The 26,258-nt window shown below is 44.2% G+C and overlaps 1 protein-coding gene across 1 annotated transcript in view; it reads left to right on the top strand.

The window, feature by feature from the left end:
- Positions 1–9,914: 9,914 nt before the first annotated feature.
- The window catches only part of EPSTI1 (epithelial stromal interaction 1), an 84,247-nt gene continuing 67,903 nt past the window's right edge, over positions 9,915–26,258 (top strand). The window contains exons 1-3 of the mRNA XM_032781772.2: positions 9,915–10,361; positions 20,232–20,290; positions 23,790–23,873. Coding sequence (XP_032637663.1) covers positions 10,168–10,361; positions 20,232–20,290; positions 23,790–23,873 — 337 coding nt within the window. The 5' untranslated portion in view covers positions 9,915–10,167. The remainder of the gene's footprint in view (positions 10,362–20,231; positions 20,291–23,789; positions 23,874–26,258) is intronic.

Raw genomic sequence — 26,258 nt, 5'->3', positions numbered from 1 at the left:
GCCCTGAGTGACTTGCAGGCATTCTATCTTTTCTACAGTGATTTTAACTTGCTCTTTTATTTTATCTTTCTAACCTACCCTTTCCCATTAGCATTCACATGTAGCATCTCTTTCAGACTTCTCAGTGAAGACCGAAACAAAGAAGTCATTAAGCATCTCTGCCATTTCCAAGTTTCCTGGTACTGTTTCTCCCTCCTCACTAAGCAGTGGGCCTACCTTGTTCTTGGTCTTCCTCTTGGTTCTAATGTATTGATAAAAAGTCTTCTTGTTTTCCTTTATTCCCGTAGCTAGTTTGAGCTCATTTTGTCCCTTTGCCTTTCTAATATTGCCCCTGCATTCCTGTGTTGTTTGCCTATATTCATCCTTTGTAATCTGTCCTAGTTTCCATTTTTTTATAAGACTCCTTTTTATTTTTTAGATCATGCAAGATCTCGTGGTTAAGCCAAGGTGGTCTTTTACTGTTATACTCCTTTAATTCTTTATTAATCAACTCCTGTATTAGCTGCTCCCTGATCTTGCCCAGGATTGATGCCAGAATGACAGGACTGTAATTGCCCGAGTCATCCTGTTCACCCTTTTTAGGTACTGGCACAACATTAGCTTTCTTCTAGTCTTCCAGAACTTTTTCCAGTGTTCCAAGACTAATTAACAATCAAAATTAATGGCCCAGGGAGCTCCTCAGTCAACTCTTTGAAAACATGTGGGTGCAAGTTATCTGTACATGCTGATTTTAAAACATCTGATTTTAGTAGCTACTGTTTAACATTCCCTTGATATATTAGTGGAATGGAAAAGGTGTTATCACCATCATATGATATGATTACATCATGTGTTTTTTCCCCAAATACAGAACAGAAATATTTATTGAAAACTTCTGCCGTTTCTGCATTATTGATAATTCTACCATTTCCATCTAGTAATGGACCAATAGCATCGTTAGGATTCTTTTTGTTCCTAATATACTTTAAAAAAATTTCCTTCTTATTCTCCTCAACACTGCTGGCCATAGATTTGCTTCCCTTATCAACTTTCTACAGTTCCTAGCTTCTAATTTAAATTCACTACTATCAACATCCCTTTTCTTCCATTTATTTATTTATTTATAGCTGCCTTCACTTCCCTCTCTAAATCAGGCCACTCTTTAAACCAGTAGGCATGTAGGGGGTGTGGCCCTCCCTCACTCTCAATCTCTGAGGGAGGCAACACTTTTTTGCTGTCACACCTCTGGAATAGCAGTCTAACAAAGGGAGGAAATTAATAGTCTCTAGGGCTCAAACCCTTAGGCAGGATAGAGCAGTGAATAGTCCAGAGGCTGAGGTAGGACAGGGCCCCTAGCAGTCTAGGGCTCCAACCTTCAGGCCGGATCAAGCAGGGAAATTTGAGGGGCCCAGGCCCTTAGGCAGGGCAGGGCACCAAGGAGTCTAGAACTCCAGCCCTCAAGCCAGGAGCCCAGCCTTTAGGCAGGGGTGAGTACCAAATACAGTATGGCATCCTAGCTCAGCAGATAGTAGATTAAGACAGGCCTCTTGGATTAAGGAGAGGAGGCTGCCATCCCATGGATTAGGTGACAGGGGGTTGGAGGACGCAAGCACACCTGACACCACCGCATCCCAGCCCAGGGCCCTAACAGTGGCAGAGTGGTCTGCCACTGGGTTAGTGCAGATCCAACTGCAACACACTGACTTGGGGTCAGCCAGCAACCCAGCAAGTAACCCTGGGATACTTCCTCCCTTCCCCTCAGGGTGTACTTGGATCCTGGGTTTGTCTCCATCTCCCCAGGGTACACTGCCAGTGGCAATCCCAGCAGCTCCTCAGCATCAGGTATGTCTGGCAGAACTGGTAGCTCGGGGGCATTCTCGGGACAGCAGAAGCCTCCTGCGTGCTTTGGCTCCAGCTGCAGGCTGGATGCATTTTTCCCCTCAGCGTCTCCAGCTCAATTGAGTTGCAGGTCCCACCTCTTATACTTCTGGTTCCTGTCTCGCCCCTCTGCTTCTGGCATGGTGGGCATGGACTTTCTGGTTCCGCCTACCAGGGGATGTCTGGCCCTCCTTCTCTGTTAATCTCCAAGGGAGGCCACACCTCTGCTACAGGGCATCTAATAAAATGTTCGTAAACAATTCATATATATCATTCATGTTTTTCTGATTAAATTCTTCTTCCCAGCTGGTTTGGCTCACAATTGTTTTAAGCTTTGTGATATTATGATTGTAAAGCGCCAAGTATAGATAGATAGATAGATAGATAGATCTATACTATATCTGGATTTTATTCTGTTTTCACATAATAAATGAGATCAAGCAATGAACACTTTTACTTAATGACCCTTAATTTTTAGCTCTTTGATCAGTTCTTCTTTATCTGTCAAGATGAAGCCTAATATAGAATTCCCCCATGTTGGCTGCAACACTTTTTGGGTTAGGAAATTGGCATCTATCATACTTAGAAATTCAAGGAAGTTTAAGTACTGACAGCATAAGACCCCCAGTATATGTCATTCAAACTGAAGTCCCCATGATTGCGCAGCTTTTTTTTCTATACATTATAGATAGGTGCATAGTGAGCTGGTCATATTGTTCCCGAGTGTGATTTGATGATCTGTAGTAGACCCCAATTAATACCCCATCTTGTGTTTTATCTGTTATAACATTGATGCATAAGCATTTGAGGGTTTTTTTTCTGAGTTATCAGTGATCTGGTAACAGGCAATGCCATTTTTGACATAAATTGCCATTCCCCCTCCCCTTTTGCCATCTCCATTCTTCCTAAATAAGTTATAACCATTGGTTTTGATATTCAGATCATGTGATTAATCCTACCAGGTTTCAGTAATACCAACTAGATATGAGGTGGGCAAACTACAGCCCGCGGGCTGCATCCGGCCTGTTGGACCTTTTAATCCGGCCCTCGAACTGCCACTGGGGAGTGGTTTGGGGAGCTTTCCCTGCTCTGGTGCTCCAGCTGGGGAGCGGGGATTTCCCTTCCTCCACTTCATGCATACAGCAGCTCTGCATGGCTCCCAGAAGCAGGGGCAGCCAGGGGGCTCCAGCTCCAAGCGCAGGCTCTGTAGCTCCCACTGGCCAGGAACCAGTGAGATCCTGCAGACGGGGCCCCATCTCCACGTGGGAGCCAGAAGGAGGATGGGCCACTGTTTCCAGTAGCCACTTCAGGTAAGCGCCGCCCAGATCCTACACCCCTGAGCTCCCCCCACGCCCCAACCCCCTGCTCCAGCCCTGATCGCCTTCCAAACCCTTTGATCCTAGCCCGGAGCACCCTCCTTCCCAGCCCCACCCCAGAGTCTGTGCCCCCAGCTGGAGCCTCATCCCCCTTGTGCCTCAATCCCCTGGCCCAGCTAAGAGCCCCATCCCATCTTCTGAACCCCTCCATCCTAGCCTGGAGCACCCTCCTTCACCCCAAACCCCTCATCCCCAGCCCAACCCCAGAGTCTACATCCCCTGCTGGAGCCCTCATTCCCCCTGTGCGCTCCAATCCCCTGCCCCAGGTGGCTCACCATACAATTTCCATACCAAAATGTGGCCCTCCAGCCAAAAAGTTTGGCCATCCCTTAACTAAATCAAATTTCTGCTCATAAATGAGCAGTTCCAGTTGATCTTCTTTGTTACCCAGGCTTCTAGCATTGCCGTATAGGCAATTAAAGAATTTTTTCTCTGCACGTCTTTTGATTCTTTGATTAATTTTGTTCTCAAAATCTCGATTTTGTGCCAAGTGCTCAAATCTTCCCTCTTTTTAACTTTCTCCTTTGCTACTAGTTTAACGTCTGCTTCACTACTCTAGCCAGCCTGTTCCTGAGAAGATTGGTTCCACTTCTGATGAGGTGGAGGCCATCCAAACTATAAAGCCTGCTCTCCCCACAGAACGTGGACCAGTATTCCACAAAACCCAAACCCTACACCCTATGCCATTTACCTAATGGCATAGGGTGGGATGTTCATTTCCAGAGGTTCACTTCCAGAATCCTTCTGCCATCCTCCCCTTGTGGGCAGGAAGGATCTCAGAGAAGAATGCTTGGGCACTCTTTTTTCAACGTGCTTCCAAGTTCCCTGAAGTCATCTATAATCTATGAGCTATCCCATGATGCAGTGTCATTAACACTTACATGAACCATCACCATATGAACCATATTGACACTAATATGGCAATCAGGGAGAAATGTCACAGGCCCCTGGGAAAGGAAACACCAGTTCTAGAAATATGTGGTAGCTGAAGGCAACTAGGAGCCATCAGACCAGAAGGAAGCTGTTGCCAGAAATTCAAATGGCAATGTTGGGGTCCTCAGAACTGCATTGTAAGTCAAAACATTGTAAGTCATAACCACTTTTCCCATAGGAATCAATGGTCTAAAGGGGGATTGGTTCCTGAACCAAAGTTTGAGACACTATTTTCACCACAATAACCCAGATTTTTGTACTAAATGAATTATAGATGACTAATGTAGCAACATCAATGTATTTATTTGGTAAACACCATTCAAATAAACATATAAAATCACATATGCTTTGACTTTCCAATTTCCAGAACTTTTTGAAGAGCTCTTGGCTGAGGGCTTCTCTGAAGGCTGGGTCACTTGCAGTCACTTGTCTGATTGGCTTCCACGGCCAGGGTAGGGTGTTGCCAGGTAGCCCTGCTGATCATTTTTGATTGGCTCCCAGCCTTGGGCTGAGCCACTCAGAAAGCTTGAACCGTGAAATCAGTGATTGGCAGAGGCTCAGCATGTGATGTGTCTTGTTCTCCCTGTCAGCTTTCCTGGAGAGGGGAAACAAGCCTTGCAGGGTTTTGAGAGGAGCAGTCAACTGAAAAGTGTCACAAGTCGGAAGACTTCCTGTAATTGGTTCTCTATAACTGGCTGCTGCAGCTGCCCAGGAAGGATAAGGAAAGTCCTGATGCTGCAGCAGGCTGAAAGTGCCTTAGTGCTGCTGGACTTCTGAAGGCCCAGTAACTTCCTGTGTTGTTTGTCCATAAGTGTCTACACTGCCACTCACTCCTGTTAGACAGGATGCATAGAGTGGTAGAAAGAAAGAATTGAGAAAGAATATTCCTTCCTGCCTGCTCTGTATTCCTTGTAGGATCCCTTTACACTGCAAAAACAAACCAACCAACCAGCTCTTCTGCCCAAGATGTTATTACCTGTCTATGTGTCCCAGTTAGGGAGCTGGATTAGTCTGGCTTGCTAGGAGAAAGCTGAATATGCACGTAAATGTAGATGGCAGAAATGATGGGCCTGCAGCAAAATAGTTGCTGGATCTATCAGAATAAAGGTCCCAAATTAGACTTATGACTGTTTTGTTTTGTTTGTTTGGTGTTTTGTACCAGATACGTTGGTGGTCAATTTTTATTTAATATTTTTTCCAGTATAGTAGAAGCAACACTGGCTCTCAATTTTTATTATACATTTTCTGTGTTTGTGGCCCAAAACTGGTAATATCCAGCTGGATCCAGATGATGGATCTGAGTTTTCGTGGTTCTGTTATACTGGGGTCTGGATATTTAAGGTGCAGTAGCAGCTAAATGTGTTCTCTGTTTAGGCAATAAAATGGAGGCTCTTGGGACCAAAGCCTGGCTGAATACAGGAGAATCTACATGTTAGTACTGGATTTTTTGGACACTGTTTTATTGATGAATTAGCATACAGATTTCTTTGGTGCGATCTGAGCAGCTATCTTGTTCTTTATTTAGCCAGTGGCATTTGGGAGACTGCTCCCAACTTGCAGGAATCTGGCAGGATTTGGGTGTTGGCTCTAGGTTTCTCCAGCTCTGTTGCACTGGGATGTATTGGAATCCAGATTTTTTTGTTAGAATCAGGGCTGGATTAACCTTCTGTGGGCCTGGTGCCAAACATATTTGTGGGCCCCCATAGGGGCAATGGAGCATGGTGCGGGGGGGCCAGCCTGGGGCATGTCATGACAGGGGCAGCCCCACTCTGCCGAGCCCACTGTGAGGGCATTATTTACAAACCGTCTGGCCCTGTGCTGCCAGCATACCCCTTCCCCTGGCGGAATGGGCCATGCCATGCCATACATCCCCCACACCAAATGCCAGAACAGCCCTCCAATTCCCTGGCCAGAGCCTCCTCGGATCTGCTATGCCCAGTGCCCCCCCGCCCCCGACCCTGCCACAAATGCACAGCGCCCTGCACACCACCACTCCCATCCAGTGCTCCCCTGTCCACAGACCCACCACAACTTTTCCAGCACCCCACACAGAACCCCCACTTCCTAGTGCCCCAACACACAAATTTTCCCTGCCCCCTCACAGCCCAGCAGCACCCCAGGTCCCCCAGAGATCCATTCCCCCAGGCTCTGCCTCCTGTCCACACTCATTGGACCTGCTGGGAGGCAATTGTGTCTGGTGAGCTGAGCTGCCAGTGCAGCCAGGGCTAGTCCTGGGGCGGAGAATAACTCCAGCCCCTGGGAATAGCACAATCATCCAGGCCAGGGCCTGCCCCAGCCAGCCACTGTCAGGACCCACTTTCCTGGAGAGGCCCAGCCAAGTCCTCCACATTTCCCCCCATCAACTGGCTGAGACTGTCCAGGCTTCTCCACCAGTCTCAGGTGGCTTAGCTCCTGGGAGACAGGTGGGGTTGCACAGGTAGTGGGAAGTAGAGACTGCCCAGAGCTAGAGGTGCACTAGGGTCTAGCCAGGAGGCAGAGAGAATTATAGAAGATTAGGGTTGGAAAAGACCTCAGGAGGTCATCTATTCCAACCCCCTGCTCAAAGGAGGACCAACCCCAACTAAATCATCCCAGCCAGGGCTTTGTCAAGCCAGGGCTTAAAAACCTCTATGGATGGAGATTCCACCACCTCCCTAGTTAACCCATTCCAGTGCTTCACAACCCTCCTAGTGAAATAGTTTTTCATAATATCCAACCTAGACCTCCCCCACTGCAACTTGAGACCATTGCTCCTTGTTCTGTCATCTGCCACCACTGAGAACAGCCAAACTCCATCCTCTTTGGAACCCCTCTTCAAGTAGTTGAATACTGCTATCAAATATCCCCTCACTTTTCTCTTCTGCAGACTCAACAGTTCCCTCAATGTCTCCTCATAAGTCATTTCCCCCAGCCCAATAATCATTTCTGTTGCTTTCTGCTGGACTCTCTCCAGACTCTCTTCAATTTGTCCACACCTTTCTGTAGTGGGGGGCCCCAAACTGGACACAATACTCCAGATGTGGCTTCACCAGTGTTGAATAGAGGGGAACAATCACTTCGCTGGATCTGCTGGCAGTGCTTCTACTAAAGCAGCCCAATTTGCCATTAGCCTTCTTGGCAACAAGGGCTCATTCTTGACTCATATCCAGCTTCTCATCCACTGTAATCCCCAGATCCTTTTATGGAGAACTGCTGCTTAGCCAGTCGGTCCCCAGCCTGTAGCAGTTCACGTGATTCTTCCATCCGAAGTGCAGGACTCTGCACTTGTCCTTATTGAGCCTCATCAGATTTATTTTGGCCCAGTCCTCTAATTGTCTAGGTCACTCTGAACCCTATCCCTACCTTTCAGCGTATCTACCTCTCCCCACAGCTTAGTGTCATCCACAAACTTGCTGAGAGTACAATTCGTCCCATCACCTAGATCATTAATGAAGATGTTGAACAAAACTGACCCCAGACCCTAAGTGTCCTGTAAGCTGTGCGGCCACACAGCAGCCTATTTAGTGCTGCACAGGTGCTCAGGGAACCCACTCGGGGACCAGCCAGGGGAGGGACGCCCCTCCCTTAGCCCCAACCTAGCCAGGCTCCCAACCTGCCACAAGCAGGGCACCTCCCCCCCCCGCAACCTGCCATGGCCAGGACACCCGGCCCTGCCCAAGCCATGGCCTGGATCCAGGAGCGACCCGGACCAGCCCGGACCCAGGAGCAGCCTGGCCAGGACCTAGGTGCCTTTCCTTATAAGTCTTGTGCCCCATCCAATCATTTTTGGAATGGCCTGGCCAAACCAGACCCAAGTACAGACAGAACAGTCCAGCCCATCCCAGACCTAGGTGCAGCCAGGGCGGCAGAGACCCAGATGTGTCCAGAGCGGCCTGGCCCGGCCCTGCCCCAGCTATGGCCTGGACCCAGGAGCAGCCTGAACCCAGGAGCGGCCTGGCCCAGCCCGGACCCAGGAGCAGCCTGGCCAGGACCTAGGCGCCGATTGGGGTGGCACAGACTCAGGAATGGCCTGGCCGGCCCAGACCCAAGCGCAGACAGAACAGCCCAGCCTATCCCAGACCGAGGTGCAGCCGGGGTGGCAGAAACCCAGATGCATCCTGTGCGGCCTGGCCCAGCCCTGCCCCAGCCATGGTGGACCCAGGAGCTGCCTGAACCCAGGAGTGGCACAGACCAGCCTGGATGGCACAGACCCAGATGCAGCCGGGGCGGCCTGGCCTGGCCCAGCCCCAGGCGCAGCTGGAACAATGTATCCTGGCCCAGCTCTAGCTGCAGCCAGGGCGACGTGAACCCAAGGATGGCTGGAGCAGCCTAGCCTGGCCCCAGGTGTGCCCAGGGCGGCATGGCCCGGCCCGGCCCCAGACATAGCCAGGGCAGCATGGCCCAGCCCCGTCTCAGACCTCCTGGGGCCTTGGAAAGGGGCACCTATTCTGCAGCCCCAACCCCCAGAGCTGCCGCAGCAGCGAGACACAGCCCAGGTGTTGCTGGGGGGGAGTGCTCTTTCCCCGCTGTAGCCCCAGAGCTCCCCCCCACACACCCCAAAGCCCTCATTCCCTGCCTCACCCCAAAGCCTGCACCCCCACCTGGAACCCTCACACCCCTGCATCCAAACCCTACACATATCACCTCCATATTGATGCACATAACAAACTTAATTCCGCACATGGGTGGGAAATATTAGTGGGATCACTGCCCAGGACCGACACCTGAGGCACTCCGCTTGATACCAGCTGCCAACTAGATATCGAGCCATTGATCACATGTTGAATCTGATGATCTAGTCAGCTTTCATCCACCTTACAGTCCGTTCATTGAATCCATACTTCTTTAACTTTCTGGCAAGAAGCTGGCTGGTGAGGCCAGGAGTTGGAGAGGAGCCCTCAGATGGCTGGTGGGCAGGCCAAGAGGAGCAAGTGGTGTGGTGTGGGGGGTATGTGTGTGTGTGGGGGGTGTCTGGCAGGGTCTCAGGGCACAGTGCAAGCAGAGCAGGCTGGGTCCCCTTCTGAGCGTGGGCCCGGCTCCATGGAGCCACTGGCACTATTGTAAATCTGGCACTGGTTAAAATAGGAGCAGCTAAACTTGTTCTCCATTCAAGCAGTGAAATTTGTGAAGCAGGTTCCCAAAATGTTCTGGATCCAGCAGATTTCTGATGTCAGACCTGAGTATTTGGGGTGCTATTCTGCTAGATGCATCAAGATCCAGAGTTTATTGGTTTTGTTTTCTTTTTTGTTTAAGAAGAGTGTCTACATTTACTCTCTCTTCAGGCAGTAATATTAGGAGGGTTGGAGCCAAACAACTGCTGTATCTAGGGTTACCAGACAGCAAGTGTGAAAAATCAGGACAGGGGGTAGGGGGTCATAGGTGCCTATGTAAGAAAAAGCTCCAAAAATCAGGACTGTCCCTATAAAACTGGGACATCTGGTCACCCTAGATGAATCTATCAGGATCCAGGTATTGGATCTGGAGTACTGCAACACTGTTGCACCAGAATTTGTCAGGGGCCAGGTTTTTTTGATGCAGTAGGAAAAGTAAGACTTGTTCTCCAGTTAGGTAGTGTAATTTGGAACACTGGGGCCCACAATTGAAATGAATCTAGCTTTTACCCAACCCCTACTTTAGAGATTTCAGGGTGTGTTAATTCAAAGAGAGCTCAGGCTGCGCAAACTATCACCCGGCTGGGCCATTAGAATGAAGAACAGAAAAGCTTTCTATCTGTCCATGAACTCCAATTCCGAGTAACCTTTTGTGCCCTTATCAGTCAAGTGATCAGTTTGAGCTGCAGGAGGAGTAGAGGTGATTGGGTGAATGAGGAAGGCAAAGTGCTCCTGCATGTGTCAGAGCAGGGAGGAGCTAGTTTGGGGTGGTTTTACAAGAAATTGAAACCAACTGACTGTAACTCAGCAGCTTTTTCTTTCCTTTCCTGGCTCCTTGTTTTGTTGTCAAAAGTCCTGGGCTAGGCTGAATTTACAGCCTTCTTTGACAAGACAGGAGACACTTCAAGACTATGTATGGGACAACAGGATGGGAAAAAGACAGCAGGCGCAGGATGGCTGCTGCCTCCACCACCTCCTTTTCTAGGAGTTACCAGGAGCGGGAGAACTCTGGGCTGACAGAGGGAGCTGGAAATCCCAGGGGGGACCCAACTTCTGCAGAAGAGTTAGGGTGCCAAAAACCAACTTGTCAGCAGCAGGAGCAGCAGTAAGTAGCAACCAGTTTAGCGAAGTTTGTGTGTATTTACACAATAATGTTGTATTAAGTGCCAGTTCTTCAACTGACTGTGTTTATATAAAGGATGTAGGTATAGAGGAAGATTTTTTTGAAAGAGCTTAGGGTCAGACTTTCAAAATGCTTGGCCCTTAACTTTTCTGAGAATCTGACCACTTGTATTGTTGCCTAAATGAGAACTGAGCTCTTATGAGGACTCTGGAGATATGATTCAGAGATAATATTGCTGTGCAACCATGCACATGTACTTAATATGTTCATGTAAAAACCATAAGCATTTTGTATGTGCATTACATGCAGCAGGCTTACAGAATTTAGTGTGTATCTCTATTGCTATCTGTTTCTAAGCAAATGGTATTACGTACATTGTCAATACATGTATGGACTCTTAACAAGAGACGGTCTTGAACTTGAATTTCAAAGCCAATTCTGATAATCTTTTTCATCTAAATTTAATCACTGAAGATGGATACAAACTGCCAGATCCAAAAAATCAACTTTAGTTCTGAGGTAGAGCTGATTTCCCTATGCAGTTTGGGTGCAACCCATGATGGCAGGAATTGAACATCAGTTTGTAAATGCTTAACCCTGACAAATGTAAAGCCAAAGTCTTAGCCCTGAGCTGTAGTTTAAACCTATCTGGGTTCCAGCCATCTGGAATTTTAACTTCCAGTGATTGTAATTAGATATTCTGCAGGCTGTATGCTCTGTGTATGGATATGCACCTACTATATGTATGCTTAGCTGGGCAGAACTATTAATCACTTACATTTTTTTCACTCAAATTTAATTATTTTTTGTTTTCAAGTTATTTCTGCACTAACACTGTTAATGATAATGTTAACTATTCTGTTGATCTTGCTGTTTTTCATTTCTTTCAAAGTGTAGCTGATTTAAATTAGTACTGCCCGCAAGAAGCTGTTTCAGTTTCCTTTCCTTTACTGAAACTCAAGGGGAAAAAAAGGGTGGAGCTAATATGACAACAGTGGGACAAAAGATCATAAACACTTAGTAGGATGTTTCTTTTTATTTTCTCTAATTTATTTTAATTCTCTACTGTTGAATGCTTGAACATCTAGCAAGTTGTAAAATGATCTACTTTTGGTATGTATGGGCTATTTAGATCTGGATAACTTAACTTCTGTTTGGGAAGATAATCATGCAGTCATGAATCTGATTAACTTCTTGCCTCTTCCAAAATTAGAAACAAGCAATAACAAAGACAATTTATGCCACCTTTTTTTTTTTTTTCCTTGCTCTATTCTGAGGCCAGCCAGAGATCAGTTCAGCCTCTAGTGTAAATTAGAATAGCCCCAAGGCTACTCTAATTAACACCCAGATAACTATGAGCTCAGGAGATTTTTTCAGCAGCTGGGAATAGCTAGAGTGCAGAGGCATTCTGGCCACCTCCTTTTCTTTGCATGCCAGTAACACTCCTTATACCTGGAAGCTTGGGAAATCCTCTGTCTTTCCAGCTATGTGCTACTAAGGAATCTGAAGAATAATCAGACCAAAGTAAAATCTCAAACTCTTTCAATCTGTTTCTGTTCCATCAGGATGCCTGGCAGTGGGAGGGAATCACCTGTCAGGAACTTCGCCAGCAATAATGTCTGTTCAAATTCAATTTGGAAATGAAACTGAAATGCCTGGGCAAAACCCTATAGAATATTTTTGAAAGCTGAAATAGGGGCAACAATGAATCAACAGGGTAACAAGAGTTTGAAAACACCTACTAATTGCTACAGTCAGTTTGTGCTTACCAGGTTGATTGACTTCAAGTCTGTAAGGTGTTGTGAGGTTACACTTACTTGTAAAAGTTGATTTCCAAATTACATCTCTTCAGAACAAACCTGAAACAAAAGCTTATCCTGAAAAAATCAGCAAAAGGTAGAAAATGAAAGGGCTGCAGTGTAGTCAAATCCCTAAGAAAGAAAAAGGTTGTGATGGCCCCTTTTGTTCAGCAGCCAGCCTTGACTCTCTTCTTTATTATTATTATTATTATTAATCTGACTGTGTAAAATAGGTTCCAATAAATCCACCTTCAAAAAACAAACCTGCTATCATAAAATCCTAGGATATGACATTGTACAAATGGGAACAAACATCCCTAGCCATGTAGGATGAAAAGAGAAAGGAAACAGTAGAACACTTGTTTACAGAATTCTTGTACTTATCATTTACAATTTAAAAAAAATCTAGTTTTTCCAATCTTTATGCTCCAATAAAAAAAAAAGTCCATACACTCTTCAGTCTATTACCAATGGAAAGCTACTTGAACAAAGACTGCAGTTTTATTTTCCATTTGTCTAATCTGAGATTTTAAAGGCCCTGAAAATGAGTCCTTTAAACTGGAGGTAAGAGGCTCTTCAAAACATTCCTGTAGACCATTGTCCTCTGTAACTGCCAGATGCTCTTCAGTGAGTTCCAGAATCCTCTGAATTACACAGGTGGTTTAGGGCCTAATTCTGTACTCAATTCACAAGTAAATCTCCCATCACTGCACCTTTCAGGATCACACTCATTCATATAGGGTTGTCACCTTTCTAACTGCTGGCAACCGGATCCTTGAAGTCCTGCCCCTGTCCTGCTACTTCCCCCCCAAGGTCCTGCCCCCATTGCTTACTCCTCTCCCCCCTCCCATGGTCGCTTGCTGGATTCTCCCAAGGAGCCTGCCTGTAGGTAAGAGGGGCTGGTGTGGATTAATGACTGAGCGCCTCCTCTTGCCTTTGGTAACTGGACTCTTAGTTCAGGTGCCATTTAAGGTTGCCAGGTGCCCTTTGGATTTGACTGTCTGGTCAAAAACTGGGAACATGGCACCCAACACAGAAGCCAAAAACCAGACTTTCTAGGTAAAACCCGGCCAGGTGGCAACCCTACACTCATAGTCATTATTGGCTAATGAGTCATCTAATTCATCCCCCTGTATCAATTTCCCCAGGGAAGCATGGAGATAAATATTTCCTTTCACTGTTGGCATTCAGATGAAATCTACTGAACAGCAGACAGCAGTTCACCATGATTTCATTTTAAAGTAACTCTCCCTCAATCTTAAACTGTGTGATAGTCTAGTGGATTACCACACACACAGTTTGTCCAGAGATGGTCCTGAACTAAATCCTGGGATCTAAATTCCCCCCCCTGCCACTCCCAAAATTTCAGTTCAGGATCCCAGGTTTATGGCTTGGACCATAATCTCCAAACTCGGTAGCTCACCTCTAAACTTTATTGACTGTGGTGTATTGAAAAATGTCTTAAAATTAGAAGCTATCACTTTAGATTCTCAGGTTTTTTTCCTGGCCCTGCTTGCAGGCTAGGGGTTTCCATAGGGAAGCATGCAATCTCAGTCTTTCTGCAGTCAAGGTGCAAAGAGTCAGCCAAAAGCAAGGTCTGTGAGTTGTTCATCTCTGCCTTATGGTCCAGCTTGCTTGCTCATTTGTTCCTCTCCCTTTGGTTCTTGTGTGTTAAGTTGCAACCTTCCAGTAAGTGTATTTTAGATGACCTAATTTTTCTGGTTGTATAGTGTGAACATAGCTGAGACTCACAGAGAATTATATAGCAGAAAAGTATATTCAGTGCCAATTTTAAGACCACAACTCCTGTTGCGGCCCCTCATGCTTTTTTCTCCTTTTCTCTCCTTCTGATCTCTTTCCCTGTGTAAAGGGCTTCTCCACTCAGGGCTGAATCCTGTAGTTCTTTCTTAGGCCTCACTCAGGCAAGACACCCTACTGCAGGGGTCTGCAACTTCTGGCACACGGCTCACCAGGTAAGCACCCTGGCAGGCCAGGCCAGTTTGTTTACCTGCTCCCACTGGCCGCGGTTCACCATCCCTCACCCACATCACTTCCCTCAGCCCTCATTGGCCTGGGATGTGCTGGCCGCAGCTTCCCGCCACCCCCATTGGCCTGGGATGGTAACCACAGCCAGTGGGAGCCACGATTGGCTAAACCTGTCGACGTGGCAGATAAACAAACTGGCCCGGCCCGCCAGTGTGCTTGCTCTGGCGAGCTGTGTGCCAGAGGTTCCTGACCCCTGGGCTAAGGGCTTCAGCCCCCTGAAAGGCATCTGCTGAGGCTCAGGACTTCAGTAAAAGTGAGACTGAAGCCCTGAGCTCCAGGAGGTATCTTTTGTGGGGTTGGAGTCCTGAGCCCCGGCAGGCCTCTCCGGTGGGGCTAAAGCTGCTAGATCCTCACCCCCCACATTGAGCAGAAGCCCCTAACCCTACTATCCCACTGCAGGACAGAAGCCCCAAGCTCCCCCATAGTGTGGTAGGTGGAAAATGGGAGGGTGGGGGGTCCACAAGCCACACTTTTACTGTAAAAGAGCAGCATGTGGCTCACAAGCCGCAGTTTGGCCATCCCTGCTCTCGATGTTTCCATAAACGGGTTTCTGGAGAAGAGAGACAGTGGCCGACTGGCTGGCTGCCTTTTATTTTGGGGCTGAGAAATCAGTGCCTCAGCAAACAGCCCTCTTGGTGAAAACTCCCATTGAAATAAATTAAGACTATAGGAATGTCCAATGATTCGGGGAGAATTTAATGAGATCCAGACCTGTAAATGGATCCATGCTGCTGGACACTTGCACACACAGAGCCCTGTTAACATCAGTGTGTCTTTGTATACAGATCTGTTTGTAAGAATTGGGACCTAGCACTGTAATTTCCAGTTATCCATTACAGCTTGCTCAATTTAATGAGAAACAGACAGCTACCGGGTAGTTGTTCCCCACTAGCATGGACCCACTTTGGGAAAATGTCTGATGTGGCAGGTTGGTGACAGCTTCATGTGTGGCTGGTGCCCACCAACACATGGTTCAGCAGCCATGTATATATGCCTTAGGAAATAGAATATTCTTACAGTGCCTGACAATTGAATGCTAAGTCTATCTGTGAGTATCCTTGAAGGTGATGATACAACTCTCCTTGGCCATTTGCTCCTTTAAGTCAACTAGCCTTCGCATACCTTAGTGCAGTATTTCATGAAAACTTTCTCTGCTTCTTTCCATTGACTAACCAGAATAAATGATTCTTGTACTCTTTATAGCATTCCTTTTCCATAGCTGTTAACAGTCTCCCTGAGCCTCTCTCTTTTGTCTAGACTGAACCTGCCCAAATCCCTTACTTTTCTTATTTCATCCTTTGTGATGCTCTCCCTTTGACTCTCATGTTTCCATCTTACTGCAAACTGAACATCAGATGAGATCATCTAGGGCCATGGAGAATAGAATAATTAGCTTGCAGCCATTTGTATTGGTGCATATGCTGTAGAACTGGAAATAACTAATAACATTTGCAAATGTAACAGTTCCAATTTCATTAGCATTACTCTGCGAGGATAGTGACAGGAGAGTGCTCATGCTGCTGCTCACGTTGCCTCTTGCCAGGTAACATGAGAATTTCCCAGCCAAACGGCAAAAGTAATATGCAAAATTATCAATGGGTGTCATCTGGCAAAATAGGACATATACAACATAAGGCTGTTTTGGTTGCACGATTAAGTAATCAAAAACTTTACTTCATATCTTCTCTATTTGAAATAGTGTCCCTACTCCCACCCACGCAGTCAAATACTTCTTTCCCCCATAGAATATGTGGAATTTGTCTTCACAAACTCATAACAGTTTTCTTTTTAAAAAGAAAGGGCACTGCAGTGTCAGGCACCGTACTTAGACCAATATCAAAGAAGTCAATGTTTGCGCAAAAGTGGTAGTGAGCCAAAATGTATTTTCTCTGTTTCTGTGAGGAAAATCTCAAAGTCCATTTTCTGAGCACATTAATTGGATCTCTGTCAGGGGAGGTGGGGGAGAAACACATTCTCTATAACTCTAGAGACATTACAAGGAAAAGTGTTTTAAAAAATAAAACAATAGATTTTTTCATTAAGCACAAAATGATTTTTTTTTTTAAAAAAAAATCATTATTTTGGAGCCTGAGTAGTAGAAAACATTATATTTCCTTTTTGTTTCATGCCATTTTTTCATAGTCTTTGTACTTCACATTGTGTGCAGTATTGATAATTTGAAATAATCTTCAAAATTAAGACATTTTATTAATTTCCAGCAAGGCAATTAGGATAATTCATTTCCAAATACAGTTACTGCAGTAGCTCAGATTCTGCTTAAACAGAAAATTGACTGGAATGTTAAATTGCCCACTTGTAACTAAGATCCTGTAGGCTTTGCAGGATCAGAGTGTCTGTGAGAGGATATGTCTGACATGTGGTATTGCAAACTGGCTAAAATACAGAGTAAAAGAATTCCTTTCATAAAGAGGAAAAAGCAACAGTTAATGCAAAGGTCTCAAGGAAAAAGCAAAATAAATCAGAGTATGGATTTAAGCCCCGATCCTGCAATTGACAGTCTGTGTTGACTGCAGTGCCTGTACAGAACTTCATTAAAGAACACCCAGGGCAACTGCAGGACTGGGGACTTAGACTTTGGTCCTGAGTTTCTACACTGACAGATTTCCAGGAAGCCTTGGGTGTCCAAAGCCACACTGTGACTGTTCAGCTGGGTCTTCTCTAATGTTACCAAGTCATTTACCAACTTCCAATGATGCACAACTGGAATTTCCTCATCAGTGACCTCCCAACCCTACACTTCTAATGCAACCTACATATGTAGGGTAGGTACATGCGTAGGGACTTTACTAAAGGGAGATCGAAAAGATGTTTATCTCCCGCTATTTTGAACTGATAGTTAAAATAACCAAAGCACTATATCAGGGATCAGCAACCTTTGGCATGCGGCCCATCAGGGAAATCCACTGGCAGGCCAGGGCGGTTTGTTTACCTGCAGCGTTCAGAGGTTTGGCTGATTGCAGCTCCCACTGGCTGCAGTCCCCCACTCCTAGCCAATGGGAGCTGTGGGAAGTGGCGACCAGCACATCCCTTGGCACGCGCCTCTTCCCGCAGCCCCCATTGGCCTTGGAACGGTGAACCGCAGTCAGTGGGAGCCGCGATCGGCTGAACCTGCGGATGCTGCAGGTAAACATACTGCTCTGGTCTGCCAGCGGGCTTCCCTGACAGGCTGCATGCCACAGGTTGCTGATCCCTGCACTATATGATAGACTTGAAGGAAGCCAAAGCTGGTTTTGTTCCTTTCCTGCTCTGCATCTGCCTCTCTCCTACTTATTTTGAAGGTTTCGCCTGGTTTCCAAATCAACTTCAATAATATGAAAACCCATTCAGCTTTTAACAGTCTCCTTTTAACTGCATAGGCTTTTACGGTGCTGTTTATATCTTGTACCTTGCACTTGCATTTGTTGCTGATACATACATTTGAGCTAATAGAAATGTCAGACTAAGGAAATGATCATCTTTATGGAGATTATGTTTTAGATTTGATGATGGTTCTTTTCATAGATATTTTTTAATATAGTGTTGTGTGTTTGTTTTTTAAACAAAAACTGGGGATCTAAAGGAGAGGAACCATAATACTGTGAAATTTCAGAGCCTTATCATATGAGAGTAAATTTAAAGGCTAATTCCTATCTCCATCTGTATCCACAACCTTTTATAGGGATCATCACCATAGTCCCTGAAGTCATTCTGAAAAAGGAGACTATACGTAATTTTATTTGACTAAATTTGGAGAAACCATACAGAAAACAAGAATAGGACTGAAGTTGACAAACTTGTGTATAACATCTGAAGAGAAGATGTAGTCTGAGATCTGGCTAGTAAAAAAAACAAACAAACAAAAAAAAACCCATAAAAACAAACCTAACAAAACTTTCAAAGAGTAGAGCATATGACATTCAAGCTTAGTTGCGAGGGAAAGTCTAAACATTTTTAAATACAGCCAAATAAGGGAATGCTTGGAGAAGCATACAGTAATATGATCAAGAATAACAAGCTGTGTTAAATAATAAGCTCTGCTAACTTGCCTTAAATTGGTCATTAACTTGTTGCAATACTTGAACATAAGAATGGCCATACTGGGTCAGACCAAAGGTCCATCTAGCCCAGTATCCTGCCTTCTGACAATATCCAATGCCAGGTGCCCCAGAGGGAATGAACAGAACAGGAGATCGTCAAATGATCCATCTCCTGTTGTTCATTCCCAGTTTTTGGCAAACAGAGGCTAGGAACACTGTCCCTGCCCATCCTGTCTAATAGCCATTTGTCATGGAGTTTTAGCGGAGACCAGGCCCTGCACTCCTGGCTTCCTGTGATTCACCGTGACTGTCAGCCAGGCAGTAGAACAGAAGGTTTATTACATGACAGGAACACAGCCTACACCAGAGCTTGTAGGCATAAACAGGACCCCCTTAGTCAGGTCCTTCTGGGTAGTAGGGAATTTAGCCCCCAACCTTGGGGTTCTCTACGATTCCTCAGACAGCCCAAGACTGAAACTCTCCAGCCACTCCTTTCTGGCCTTTTCCTCTTTCCCAGGCCAGGAAGTCACCACATCTTTGTTCTCCAACACCTTTAGCTATCCCCTTGCAGCGGGGGGGAGAGCCCCGGCCATTAGTTGCCAGGAGACAGAGTGCTGGCCATTTATGCACACTGGCCCTTTGCTCTGCAACAATCTCACCCCTTAGAGACTTAAGAAATGCATAGGGGAAACTAAGATACCCACACCATATTCAGAGGAAACCTTAAGAACAGTCCCACTTCGTCACACCATTGATGGACCTATTTTCCATGAACTTATCTAGTTCTTTTTTTGAACCCTTGTAGTGTAAATTTTTATCTGCGCAACCTCATAGCACATCATGTTAGCCAAATTTGTGATGGTGCAGTACATACTGCTTCCACTGAGTTTGCAGCACTCCAGTTGTTAAGGATATTTGACTGCATGGAAAATGTTCAGTGGTTATCACAATAATAAGATAAGAAAGGATTGTATTAGCTAGTTCCATTAATGCTAGCAGCTCCATCTTTACTAGTTTAATTTTTTAAATTAATCCAACTCCTAGAATAAGCCTTCAAAGAGAAATCAGTAATTAAACAGATATAAATACTTTCTTTCCCAGCCCTGGATCCCAATGATATGGTGGCAGACTGCTTTTTGCAATTGGAGCTCTGTGATATATAATAATAATTTATTTCCCTGTCCCCTTTTCAGTTTCTTTCCCTAAGCACCTCCTGCCTCTCTCCTTCATAGGTCTTCCACTGCCAGCCTTGTTCTTCTTGCCCACAGTGCTCCTCTGTCCTTGTCCCGTTCTTTTAATGTCTCTCTTTAATCCCCTGGGACAACTGGAAACCATTCTGGATTGCAGGATGGGGGCATGGGGAGGAGGCTTTCAGGCACTACTGCAAAATAATAAATATGCCCAGAAAATTTAAAGTCCTTCATAAACATTAAGCTTCATGACACCACAGTGATGTACTATCTCCATTTTATAGATGAAGAAACTGAGGCATGGTCCAAAGAGGGACATCAATCGGTGCTTGAGAGCAATGGGCACCTCCTAGAATGGAGTGGGAAGAGGAAAAGAACCAAGAATTGCTAATTCCCATGCCTTCGCTGTTAGACCACATTGTCTGATGTTCATGGACAGGATGTACTGTGGAATGTTTTGTAGCAAATCTATGGAAATACAGTCTATGTCTTGAAATGAAGGAGATATGACATTAGCAGTGAGGGTGGGACTTTCATCAACAGAGTTAAGCCAATGCTCAATATTTCTGAAAATCTTATCCTTGGCACATATGACATACAGCATGGCTTGTGATTGAAAACATGCCTATGTATATACCTACTGCAGAAATCATACATCCAGATGGTTCTAAACCTTGTAGCTATTCTTACAGAAATTCTAAAGGTCCATATTGAAATAGAGGATAGTAATGAATCCATAGGCTCATGTGACAGTAATTAACAACTTTCTTTCCATTCCAGTACAGGCGCATATGTCTTGATACCTCCAAATGAAACCAGAAGGAACCAGATACAGAAAAGTAAGTGCATTATCTACCACACTCCAGATGAATTTGTTTTTGTTTTTACAAAATGCAGCTTTTGTCTCTGCTTTATGACCCTTTCAGTTTTATCTCAGCCTTTCCATGGGTTTTATGTGTGCAGCTGTGATAATATTAAAGTTACCACAACGTAGAATCCACGGCCAGAAGGGATCATTGTGATCAGTGCTTAATTCATAATGAGAGGTGATGGGACTCAAGCAGTTTTTATAACTGACACGGCAAGCCTAGAGGTGCTGGGGCTCAGGCCTGGCAAGCCCCAGCACAAATTAAGCGCTGATTGTGATCACCTAGTAAAGGCAAACTCCATCACCATGCAGATTTTTCTTGTATGTGTTGTAAACTATTTTGCATGGGTAGAAAAGCCAAATTAGGAAAAGAATAGTTCAACCATAGAAAGATGTGATATCTGTAAAAATGTTCCCATTAGAAAGGTGGTGTCATAGCTGTTCAATTTAAGTTCTACAAGACACATTCAGAATTAATTTGATGCCCCTCCTAAAGTTAATAACCCTTCTCCTCTTTTCTCCCCCCTCCCCTCCCCCACCAGCCGGATGTCAAGTTTAGGTTTGAAGATCAAATTTTGGGTCTTGTTTAGCTATCCATTGTCAAGTTAAGGTTTCTGTAATGCCAATGTGGGCATAGTGTACCTATTGCATGCTCATATGGTTAAATTGTTCATGTGTACTGTTTTCAGAGAGAAAATGTCCATTTCTAGAATGTGCTTAATAAATTCTTTAAGTACAACTGCATAATGTAAGGCACCTTACCTCCAATGATTTGATTTTTTTTCTTTTTTTGAGCAGCACTGAATATCTACATCTCTTATGGTTACATGTCTGAGTTAAAGAGTTGAGATTGTTGAATAACCAGCTGAACTGGAATTGTTTAATCAAACATTATTAATCGGAGATTAGTACAGCATTATGCAGAAAGAAATAGATACATTACCCCACCTATGTTGTCTGACCAAGAAGTGGCTCTGTCTCTCCTTTACTGTATCTAGAGGGAGGTTCAGTTCTCATTCCCCAATTATGTTCCCTTACCAGTGTCATCATATAGGGTTTTAAGCAAAGAAACCCTCTTTGCCAAAATAAACAGATGTTCTGATGTCACTTCTATGCGTTCTCAGTTTACCTGACTTAAGTGCGAAGGTGTGATTATTTACAGCTGAAAGGACCAACAATTATTCAAGATAATGTCTTTCAGTGAGTCCTTCTGACCCCACAATCATTCTTCCCTGTTGATTCCTCAATAGAAAACCTCTGCAATCACAATCATCCCTTACTAGTTTCCCAAGTTTATATGTGCATATGTATATAAATATGTGCCTGTTAAGGAGGTGGTTTCCAAGAATATCTGGAGTTTGATATAAACGTGAAGGCACTACAAATTATTAAATACAGCCTAACTCACACAATTCCTTATTGGTGAAGGACCAGTGTTCTGGGCCTTAGAATTCAGACATACTCTTTGTTGAATATAGAGTCTAAGACTAGTTAATATATAAATGACTCAAATATACAGAAAGAAAGAACTAAAAGGTTTAATATTTACTAACTGATACTAAACCCACTGAAGCTCAATGAGTTCTTGTAGACATTTGCTGCCTCCCCAAACCAGGTCTAATATCTAAACTTTCCATCCATGTTGAGGGACTCAGTGAAATGCAGCAAACCCTTAAGAACTGCAGTAGCCCATTTTACTGAAAATTTGGAGTATAAAATAAAATCATACATCATACATTAAAAAAGAGAACACCACAAAATCCAAGAATCACAAGAACTGTGTACATAAATTCCTTGGTAACAAGCTCAGAGACACAAGTGACTTACATACAGTTTTATGAATGCTGACAGGGTATACAGTGTGCATATCGTAACATTCTTTTATATGGCAATCTAAAGTATTCTTTCATTGTAAAGAATGAATCTTATTGTTTGGCTTAAAGATTTTTGTTTAGCCACTGCTAGTAAATAATGCATACACATTCTGGACAGAAAAAATTAGGAGTAAATTAAGGAGTTTTATCTGACAGGAACTGGAAGATTTTTTTTCCAAAATTTTTGTTCTTATATTTGGGAGTAACTCTGCAATGTAATTCTTCACCAATATCTTTCATAGTGTCAGAGAACTACCATGATGGGATAGGAACAGTGAGTGAGCACTATGTGGTTTGAAACCCTTTGGACAGTATGGTTAATTTTAATTTCTTGAATTTAAGACTCCGTGGTTGATCCAGAACTCACTTCACCTCACTCCTGGAGTAAGCTGGCATGGGGTTGTGGCATTCTCCTCTGGAAAGAACATGAACTCTGGTATCTGTTCCATTACACCAAACCACCACCATCGGCCCAGGAGGGAAACAATTCAGGCAGACAGTGCTGCTGTCATGGTGGTAGTTGTCTTTGTGTTATGGCAACAAAACGCTAGGGCCCCAGTCCAGCAGAAAACTTAAGCGTGTGCATGGTCCCATTGCACTCAAAAAGTTCTGAAAGTACCTGGCTGGATTGGGGCCAAGATGCTTTACAGACAAGTAAAATGACAGGCAGGGGAATTCTTCCCAGCACTAGTGCAGAGTGGCATGATGACTGAGGCCTTGTTTTCACTAGGAAAGACGGTATGTCTGAACCTATAGTAACCAGAATACATTTTACCCCACTGTATAGGCTGTTTGAGAGAGGAAGTTTTATTTTCCCTTTACCAAGTCTGGCAAGGATCAGACTGGCCCCTGGAGCAGGTTAGAACAACCCAAGTGCCACCCTAGATTGTGTCCCCTGTTGCCATAGTCCCCATGCAGAGGGGAATTACCAAGATGCAGAACTGCCACAATCCCCACCTCATCTTCTCCAGCCTGCTCCTGCCCTGCTCTGCCAGGGTGCCATAACTCTGCACCTCACAGGAAGTTCTGCTGGGCTGGGAAACTTATGGGAGGGCGGTGCAGCTAGTTTCCATGGACAAAAATGGCTGCAGTGAAGAGATGAACTTTCTTGATAGTCCCACAGCCTATAATATCAGTAGAGAACAGATGAATCCAGAGAAGGGAAACAACAAAGAGCAGCATGAGTGAGCAGTGACAGATGGCATGTGTCCTGGGAGTTCTATGCATTTATTTACCTAATTTTAAATAGGTAACTTGCTGGTATTATCAGGGAGAGCTACTAGCTGGGAACGACCATTACTATTGTCTATATATCTATAGTAGCCAGCCCTGTTTAACACAACAATAATAGGATTTGAACTCGAGGCTTTCAGAGATTAAAGCAGTCCCCTGGGTGGTAGCCAGCACCAAAGGTTCATTAATCTTTCATATGGACTAGCCATTAGTGTGGATTGAACTATGTTTGTGGAGAATAGAGTAGACCTGCCCATGAGTGGGCATAGTTCTTAATGTGATGTAATTTAACAATATTATAAGTTCCTTACAGTAGTGGCTCTTATTTCTATATGCTGATTGTTTGTTTTCTTTTTGATTTAGTTGCCAACAAAGAACTGGAGAACTTGGAGAGGTGGAAGGAACAGCACCGGCCAGGACCAATTAACATGAAACCACAGAAACTGGGTGAGGAAATAGAAGTGACCTAACTTGGTGGATTAAATAAAATAAATGAAAAATGTTGTGACTTTATTTTTTGCTCTGTTTTTTAGAGATATACTGCAGGTTAAAATGTTAGCAACAATAGCTACTCTTAGTGGGATTTTAATGAACTTGACTATGAAGAAGTTCCTAAAACATAAATACATAGCTTTCTCCTTCATGAAATTTCTTCAGACTGGTGCAGAAAACCCTGTAAAACATTATCACTTGCCTAAATAACTATTCAAAATATGTAATGGAAGAACAACTTGAAGGAAGCACAGTGAGTGACTTGGCACTGAAAACTGTAACATGAAAATTATAACCACAAAAATAGACACAAATACAAAGGTAAGTGCAGCATTAGGCTGGAATTTAAAAAATGGACTCTTTTTTTTTTTTTTTTTTAGGTGAACAACTCTAACAGTAAGGGAGTGGGGGAAATGGTTGACCAGCACGTCCAACCTGCTGTTTTTCTAAACTCTTCTGGCTCCACTCAGCTGGTTGCACCCCAGACTGGACTTTCAGAAGAGGGCATGAAACTACTTACTTCTTCCTGAAGTACATCATGTGGTTCCTAATTACTTGTGTTTACAATGGAACTGAAGTGGGAGATCACTTTTTCAAGTTTCAGCATGGATAGTCAATAAATCAAACTCGGGGTGTGTGGGTTGTAATTTTTAAACTGCAGATCATATCATCTTGTGCTCGAGGAAGGAACGTAACAAAATATTTTGTAAATGACTCATTTTGGCTACTAAAAATCATTCTGAGCAACCACATTTTTGTGAAAGATGTGAAAGAGGTAGGAAAGACAGAAAATGTGGCAAAAGACCACCTTGGCTTAACCACAAGATCTTGCATGACCTACAAAATAAAAAGGAGTCATATAAAAAATGGAAACTAGGTCAGATTACAAAGGATGAATATAGGCAAATAACACAGGAATGCAGGGGCAAGATTAGAAAGACCAAATACTGTCTAGACCATCCCCGATAGACATTATCTAACCTACTCTTGAATATCTCCACAGATGGAGAATTCCACACCTCCCTAGGCAATTTATGTCCGTGTCCAACCACCCTGACAGTAGGAACTTTTTCCTAATGTCCAACCAATCTCCCTTGCATTATAGCCATTGCTTCTTGTTCTATCATTTAGAGGGCTAAGATGACAAGTTTTCTCCTCCTCCGTGATGGACACCCTTTTAGATTCACCTGAAAACTGCTGATCATTCCTTCTAGTCGTTCTCTTTTCCGACTAAAGAAACCAATTCGTTCGGCCTTCCCTTGCGGAGGTCATGTTCTCAAGACCTTTAATTCATTTCTTGTTGGCTCTTCTCTGGACCCTCTCCAATTCTCCACATCTTTGAAATGCAGTGCCCAGAACGGAAATCGCCATGTTGAGGCCTACCAGCGCAAGTTGACGGAGAATGACTTTCGTGTCTTGTTTAACAACACAACCTGTTCTGACCGAAGCACGTTGCTTTTTTTGCAGCTAATTCCTTCTCCATCACTGTATCCACAAGCCTTTTAGTAAGGGATCTCAATCACACACTGTATGTTGACCTCGTCATATAGTCATTCTGCATATAAAAGTGAGACTTAAGTACGCTTAATGTGTGTGTATTTGGAGTCCCTACCAGTATCAAAACCATACTAGAAAAGAAGAATAGGACTGCATACGTTGACAATTACCTTGTGCATAATTACTTACAACTCTTGTGACGGAGCATGTAGTCTGAGAACTCTGGCTAGTAGAATTAAAAACAAACTCAAACAATTTACCCAAGAAAACCTCATGTAAATAAACAGTTAACAAAATGTCTATTTCAACGGTAGTAGAGCATTTGTTCATTGCACATATCAAAGATAGGCTTAGTGCGAGCGAAAGTCTATTTTAGCACTTATTGATACATTACATGCCAAATTGAAGACATGTCTTTGGCACGAAAGGCATACTTTGCCCTCAAGTGATAATGATCATAATTATATCAAGAATTATTGACTCTGTTAGTAACCTCATATAACGCTCTCGCTAAGACAGCAAGACAAAAAAAAAAATCAAAAAAAAAAAAAACAACAAAACAATAACAAACAACAAAGTAATTAAAAAATCTTGGCCTTAATTGGTCGTTAACTTGTTCCGCACTACTAATGAACAATATAAGAATGTCCATAGACTGGCGTCAGATCCAAGGTCCATCTATTTCAGTTAATCACTTTGCTTCTCGAACAATATCCCTATAGTTGCCCAGGTATGTGCCCTAGAAGAAGAGTGAATGATATGCAGAACCAGCGAGATCGTCCAAGCATCGTGCCATCTCCTGTTGTTCATCTCAGTTCTTTGGCAAAACACAGGCTGACGGAC

This window comes from Chelonoidis abingdonii, chromosome 1 (assembly GCF_003597395.2).
Source record: "Chelonoidis abingdonii isolate Lonesome George chromosome 1, CheloAbing_2.0, whole genome shotgun sequence".
NCBI lineage: Eukaryota > Metazoa > Chordata > Testudines > Testudinidae > Chelonoidis > Chelonoidis abingdonii.
This window is presented reverse-complemented; position numbering and strand designations above follow the sequence as displayed.